The 7,869-nt window shown below is 39.4% G+C and overlaps 1 protein-coding gene across 1 annotated transcript; it reads right to left on the bottom strand.

The window, feature by feature from the left end:
* Nucleotides 1-4,163: 4,163 nt before the first annotated feature.
* On the bottom strand, nucleotides 4,164-6,947 carry LOC122691995 (14-3-3 protein zeta/delta). Its single transcript, XM_043899123.1, has one exon. The coding sequence runs from the start codon at nucleotides 6,887-6,889 to the stop codon at nucleotides 6,152-6,154; it is 738 nt and encodes a 245-aa protein (XP_043755058.1). The 5' UTR covers nucleotides 6,890-6,947; the 3' UTR covers nucleotides 4,164-6,151.
* Between the last annotated feature and the right edge of the window lie 922 nt (nucleotides 6,948-7,869).

Genomic DNA, 7,869 nt, shown 5'->3' with positions numbered 1-7,869 from the left:
AAATGAATTGTCCGAAGAGACACACATGCTGACTGATCAAGAGACCTTTTTGGAAAGGGGCTGCAGGATAGAAAGCAGTAGGGAAAGGGACCCCGGGAGAACTGCTCTGCCGTGTGCCTTGCAGACTTGGATTTTATGGTGGTTGGATTACTTTCCAAGCTGTCTTTGGCCAATCACTCTGTCAGTGTGTTTCCTGTAACAGTAGCATGAATTTAAATGAGCGAGAGCTATGGAGGAAACCAACAGCCAGCGCAACCACTGCATGAGCCCGGCGCTCTCAGCACAGAAGGTCTCACAGGATTTTACGTCTCAGACTCCCGGCGCTGAGTCCCCCAGCCTCCCCAACAGGACCCATGACAGCTCTGCCTCCCTGGAACTCAGCACAGCCAACATACATGCAGCAAAATAGTCCTGGTCCTGAAGGCAGGCGTGCACCTGCCCCCAGCTCTGACCTCAGCAACTGAACTTGTGCCTGCAGTCCACCCCGGATCCTTTCACAGGCCCTGTCCTTTCCACTGTGCATATATCGCTGTCCTGTACATTCAACTACAGACCCACAGCTGAGCACGTGCACACTTTTGGCATGAGCAGTCACCACTACCTACCCTAGTCCCTCAGTGCATACCCAGAGGCAATGCTGAGGACCACACAGTTATGTTTCTGTACACTAGAAATGAAAACTCCAAAAAGGAAATTTTAAAAAGTTAAAAAAAAAAAGATAGTAGTAGAATGAATCACAGAGGGGAAAGCCTTCTACTCTGAAAACTACAAAAGACTGATGAGAAACATTAAAGAAGACACAAAGAAGTAGAACAACATCCCATATTCATGAATTGGAAGACTAATGTTTTTAAAAATATCCATATCACCCAAAATGATATAAACAGTCAAAGAAGTCCCTGTGCAAATCCCAAGGCACTTTTTACAGAACTAGAAAAATGGTCATAAAAATCATATGCAACCACAAAGGACTCTGAATAGCTACAACAACATTGAGAAAGAAAAACAAACCTGGAGACACCACTCTTCTTCACTTCAAAACATATTACAAAGTTGCAGTCATTAAAATAGTATGATAGCAACATGTGGACTCATATACAAGTGGAACATAATAGAGACCTCAGAAAACACACAACATACACAGATGCAGTCAGTTGATCTTTGACATAGCTTGCAGGAATAGAAAATGGAGAGAGATGATTTCTTCCATAAATGGTGTAGGAATCACTGGATCTGGAGAAGGAAAAGAATGAAATCTGATTCTTATCTTACACCACACACACAAAACATTTCAAAATATTAAGCCCTGAAACATAATGCCTAAAAATGTAAAATTATTATAAGGAAATATAGGGGTAAAATGGTATGACATGGGTTTTGGTAATAATTTCTTGGATATTAAATCCAAAGCACAGCAATGAAAAAGAAGACAAGTGGGACAATGTAAAATAAAAGGCTGCCAAATAGCAAAGGAAATCATCAACAGAGTAAAAGGCCATCTACATAATGGGAACATATTTTCAAACCACATATCTGATAAGTTAATGTCCAAAATAAAGCAGGATTCCTACACGAGGCTTCTCAGGGGACGCTAGTGGTAAAGAACTCACCTGCCAATGCAGGAAAGATAATGAGACGTGGGTTCAATAGCTGGGTCAGGAAGATCCTCTGGAAGGGAGGGCATGGCAAACCACTCCACTATTCTTCTCTGGAGAATCACATGGATAGGAGAGCCAGGCCTGCTGCAGTCCGTAGAGTCTCAAAAAGTCTGACACAACTGAAACAACTTAGCTTGCAAGCACATGTACCAACATCTCTATATAAAAACACAAACATCTCAATTAAAAATAAGCATTGGACCTGAGCCGACAATTCTCCCAAGATAAAAAAGCAGCCAATCTGTGTATAAAAGGTTCTCAATATCAATAATTATCAGGGAAATAGAAAGCAAAACCACACTGAGATATCACTATCACTTCATGGTTATTATAAAGGCCATTTAAAACAAAATACTCAAGTACTGGCATGGATATTGAGAAATTGAGAATGGAAGCTGGTACTGGCATTTTACATAACAGCACAGGGTGTCCTCAAAAGCTGAAAAATACAATTGCCATATGATCCACCAACCCCACTTCTGGGTACTTATCCTAAAGAATTAAAATCAAGATCTCAAACGCATATTGCAGTCCCAGGTTCACTGTAACATTATTCACAAAGGCCAAGACAAGGAGATAAGCCAAATATCCAACAACAGATATATACCTAAAGAAAATGTGATATATACACAAATAAACATAGTGGAATGTTGTTCAGTCTTTAAAAAGAAAGAAAATCTTACTGTATACAACAAAATGTATAAACAGTAAACAATATTGCATGTAAAATAAGCCAGTCACAGAGAGACAATTTCTGCACTATCGCACTCACATAAGGAAATATCTAAGGTAAGTAGTTAAACCCACAAATTCCCTGGTGGTACAGTTAGGACTCTATTCCTCATTGCCAAGGGCCTGGATTCAATCCATGGTCAGGGAACTAAGAAATTAGAGGCTACATGGCTCAATCACAATATTTAAAAAATCTTTGAAGTATTTTTTATTTTAAGAAGTATTTGAATCCATAGAAGCAGAAAGAGGAATGGTGGTTACCAGGGGCAAACAGTACTTGTTTTTGTTGTTGTTCCATCGCTCAGCCATGTCAGACTCTTTGAGACCCCATGGACTGCAGAATGCCAGGCTTCCTGTTCTTCACTACCTCCTGCAGTTTGCTGAAACTCATATTCATTGAGCCGGTGATGCCATCCAACCATTTCATCCTCCGTCGTTCCCTCTTCCTCCTGCACTCAATGTTTTCCAACATTAGGATCTTTTCCAGTTAGTTGGCTCTTAACATCAGAGCCCAAGTATTGAAATTTCAGCTTTAGCATCATTTCTTTAAAGGATTATTCAGGCTGATTTCCTTCAGTCTTGACTGATTTGACCTCCTTGCTGTCAAAGGGACTCCCAAGAGTCTTAAGCACCACAGTTTGAAAACATAAATTCTTTATCTTCATGGCCCAATTCTCACATCTGTACATGACTACTAGAAAAACCATAGCTTTGACTACATGGACATTTGTTAGCAAAGTGATGTCTCTGTTTTTTAATATGCTATCTAGATTTGTCATAGCTTTCTTTCCAAGGAGCAAGTGTCTTTTAATTTCATGACTGCAGTCACCGTCAACAGTGATTTTGGAGCCCAAGAAAATAAAGTCTGTCCCGGCTTCCCCTTTTTCCCTTTCTATTTGCCATGAAGTGATGGGACAGGATGCTATGATTTTAGTTTTCTAATGCTGAGTTTTAAGCTAGCTTTTACACTCTTCTCCTTCACCTTCATCAAGAGTTTCTTTAGTTCCTCTTAGCTTTCTGCCGTCTTCTACATATCTGAGATTGTTGATATTTCCACTGGCACTCATGATTTCCGCTTGTGATTCATCCAGCCTGGCATTTCCCGTGATGTACTTGGCATATAAGTTAAAGAAGCAGGCCTTTTTCATTCTCCTTTCCTAATTTTGAACCATTCCATTGTTCCATGACCAGTTGTAACCATTGCTTCTTGACCTGCATACAGGTTTCTCAGAAGGCAGGTAAGGTGATCTGAAATTCCTGTCTCTATAAGAATTTTCCACAGTTGGTTGTGATCCACACAGTCAAAAGCTTTAGTGTAGTCAATGAAGTAGAAGTAGATGTTTTTCTGGAATTCTCTAGCTTTTTTCTATGATCAAATGGATGTTGGCAATTTGATCTCTGGTACCCTTGCCTTTGCAAAATGCAGCTTATACATCTGGAAGTTCTCAATTCACATACTGCTGAAGCCTACGTTGAAGCATTTTTAGCATAACCTTACCAGCATGGGAAATGAGCACAACTGTACAGTAGCGTGAACATTCTTTGGCATTGCCCTTCCTTGGGATTGGAACGAAGACTGACTTTTTCCAGTCCTGTGGCCACTACTGACTTTTCCAAATTTGCTGAGCTATTGAGTGCAGCACTTCATTTATTTATTTATTTATTTATTTCTCCATTGCACTTTTATTTGAATGTAATATTTGGGACAGTTGTCCCAGAGGGCTAATTCCCAATTTAATCTGAGGTCATAATAAAACAAACAACAAAACAGTATTTGGGATTTCAGTTTCTCACCCTTATCATCAAGACTCACTGCCTCCCATCATCAGTATTTATTGAGCATTTACAGTGTACTAGGCACAATAGAACATACAGAAAACATTGTCCCTGCTCTTGAGGAGCTTACATTCTAGAAGAAAAAAAAAATACACCTCTTTTAAAATGGTTATTTTTGTTTGGTGTTTTCTGCAAGGTACTGAGGAAATAGTTGGTAGGGTGAGCTTTGGGTATTACTTAGTCCCATCATTATTTAAAGAGAGGAAGGGGAAGGAATTTAAAGGCAAAGACAATGACAGACCATTCAGGATAGGTAGGGTGTATAGGGAGACAACGCAATCTCATCAACTCAGGAGAGATTCGCTGCAGTGAACAGGAAGAGGGAAATAGTCTGTGGGATGCAAGCAAAGGAAGCAGGGTGTCCTTAGACATCGAGTGGAGCCAGAAAGATCATGCGGCCTTTTCCCCAAGTACATGGCCACCAAGTAGGAATGGTTGGTGACAAGACAGAGGCTAAAAAAGGTAATCCTGTGCACCTGACAAATAGAAGAAAGGATCAAAATTGAAGGTAGGCTATTAAGAATATCAAGAAATTCTTAAAAACAAAAGTGATTTGGAAGCACGAAACTTACAGTTAATGCTACCCAATGTCATGATGGACCAAGAACATTGTGGCTTCCTAAGTTAGAAAATGCCATATACCAAAATTTTAAATGGAACAACATTACTTTTTTCAATCAACTCCCCGTCTCTGAAAAAAATTTTCAGGGGGAGGGGGGAGTACAGGACATGGTTGGGAACAGTAGTAGTTATCTTAGTAGTATTTTACTGTTATGATAAACTTTGTATTCAAACTTGGTAAAAGCCCATTAACTGCCAAGAGGGAATAAGGAATAAATTTCCAAAAATGTACAATTTTCTTTAGAGAAGTTTCAGAACCAAAAGACTAATTTACATGAAAAGCTGTAGAGAAAGTAGTTGAAAAGTCCATTCATAAAACTTTTATTCCACTTACATGAACTTAATACACATGTTCTTAACAATTATGCTTGGATTGTTCATGAAAATCTCATAAGACATTAAACAAAGCTAGCCATCATCTCAAGTTATTTCCCTGTTAACTATTTTTTACAGCACATGCATGTTAGGCAAGTATCAAAAAAAAAAAAATCACAAAAGCAAAAAAAAAAACTAAAAAAAGTTAAATACATGGGTTTTTGTTTTACTGCTGTGCTTGATATACATGAAGTAATGAATATCAAGCAATTCATTTTTACTGCATCTTTACTTGTACATTTGTTCTTAGGTTGCCTAAAACATTTAAATACAAATAAAATGAGTGTAGCAAAAATAATGAAAGCAAACAGCAGGTAACTTTACAAATAATGGAATGTGAACCATTTCTGCCCTTATCCAGAGTAAATTGGGTCACAACTAAAGGAACACTTCTGTAGCTGCAGTCAACAGTGTGCACACTGCGTCTGAGTATTCCACAGATAACACATGGTTTAACATGCAATATCCATGGGATATCCATTTCTACTACAGCTTTGTAAGTGCTCCAAACCTAAGAAGTACCCACAACAACCCCTGTGACTGGAACCAATTATCCCTTTTATTCCCCACCAGGACATACCAATATGCAGGCAGTTTTCTTTGCTTAGACATGGAAGCAGTTTTAACACTGGCCCTTGTGAAGCCACAATGTACCAAAAGTACTATGCCAAACATTTATAACTTGTATAAAAATTCCACATCCCCATATTGGCCACCTCAAGATGAAAACAGATAACTCCCTAAATGTTAACTGGCTCTACTCCCCTAATATTAAACATAAAAACCACATGGGAAATATAGAAATTCAAATAGAAGTAACATAAACCTGTCATAAATCGTAAACAAAAAACTATTTGTGGGACAGCATGGATGACAAATGGTCTACTGCGTAAATTTTAGAATGAGGCAGACAAAAGTTGGAAGGCCGGTTAATTTTCCCCTCCTTCTCCTGCTTCAGCTTCGTCTCCTTGGGTATCCGATGTCCACAATGTCAAATTATCTCTCAGTAACTGCATTATTAGCGTGCTGTCTTTGTATGACTCTTCACTTAATGTATCAAGTTCAGCAATGGCTTCATCAAATGCTGTCTTTGCAAGAGAGCAGGCTTTCTCAGGGGAGTTCAGAATCTCATAATAGAACACAGAGAAGTTAAGGGCCAGACCCAGTCTGATAGGATGTGTTGGTTGCATTTCCTTTTTGCTGATTTCAAAAGCTTCTTGGTATGCTTGCTGTGACTGATCCACAATCCCTTTCTTGTCATCACCAGCCGCAACCTCAGCCAAGTAGCGGTAGTAGTCTCCTTTCATTTTCAAATAGAAGACTTTGCTCTCTGCTTGTGAAGCATTGGGGATCAAGAACTTTTCCAAAAGAGACAATACATCATTGCAGATATCTCTTAGCTCGGTCTCTATTTTCTCTCTGTATTCTCGAGCCATCTGCTGTTTTTTCTCAGCACCTTCCGTCTTTTGCTCAATACTGGAGACGACCCTCCAAGATGACCTACGGGCTCCTACAACATTTTTATAAGCAACTGAGAGAAGATTCCTCTCCTCATTGGATAATTCAGCTCCTTGCTCAGTTACAGACTTCATGCAGGCTGCCATGTCATCATATCGCTCAGCCTGCTCAGCCAGTTTGGCCTTCTGTACCAGCTCGTTTTTATCCATGACTGGATGTTCTGTGTCCGGAGTAGGTGGCGACGGACGGACGGGGATCAGCAGTCTCCGAGTGCAGCACTTTAATAGCACCATTAGGATTTTAAATAGTTCAGCTGGAACAAAGCTAGCTAATTTCAAACTAGATTTGTTCAGAGAAATGCTTCCTGAGACCCACTTGACTTCACACTCCAGGAATCCTGGCTCTAGGTAAGTGACCACACTATCATGAGCATTTGTGTTGTTAAGGTTTTTTTTTTATAGTTCTGGGTATTCTTGCCACTTTTCAATCTCTTCTGATCCTGGTACGTCCTTACTGTTTCTGTTATTTATTGTGCTAATCCAAGCATGAAATATTCTTTTGATCTGTCCAATTTTTGAAGAGATTTGTAGCATTTTCCCATCTATTTCCTTTATTTCTTTGCATTGTTGAAGAACCTTCTTTTCTCCTCTTGCTTTTCTCAGGAACTCTGCATTCAGTTGGCTATATTTTCCCCTTTCTCCCTTGCCTTTCTCTTGTCATCATTCCTCAGCTATTTCTAAAGCCCCCTTAGATTACTTTCCCTTGTTGCATTTCTATTTCTTGGGGATGGTTATGATAACTGCCACCTGTACAATGTTATGGACATCTGTCCATAGATTTTCAGGCACTCTGTCTACCAGATCTAATCCCTTTAAACTTTTGTCACCCCCTCTGTATAGTCATAAGGGATTTGCTTTAGGTCGTACCTCAGTGGCCTAGTGGTTTTCCCTATTTTCTTCAATTTAAGTCTGAATTTCCCAATAAGGTGTCATGATCTGAGCCACAGTCAGCTCCAAGTCTTGTTTTTGCTGACTGTATAGTGGTTCTCCATCTTTGGCTACAAAACAATATAGTCAATCTGATTTTGGTATTCATCATCTGGTGATATCCATGTGTAGACTTGTCTCTTGTGTTATTAGAAGACAGTGTTAGCTATGACCAGTGTCTTCTCTTGGCAAAACTCTGTTAG

Source organism: Cervus elaphus, chromosome 4 (genome assembly GCF_910594005.1).
Source record: "Cervus elaphus chromosome 4, mCerEla1.1, whole genome shotgun sequence".
In the NCBI taxonomy this organism is placed as follows: domain Eukaryota; kingdom Metazoa; phylum Chordata; class Mammalia; order Artiodactyla; family Cervidae; genus Cervus; species Cervus elaphus.
The sequence above is the reverse complement of the archived record's forward strand: the minus strand, read 5'-3'. Positions and strand labels throughout refer to the sequence as shown.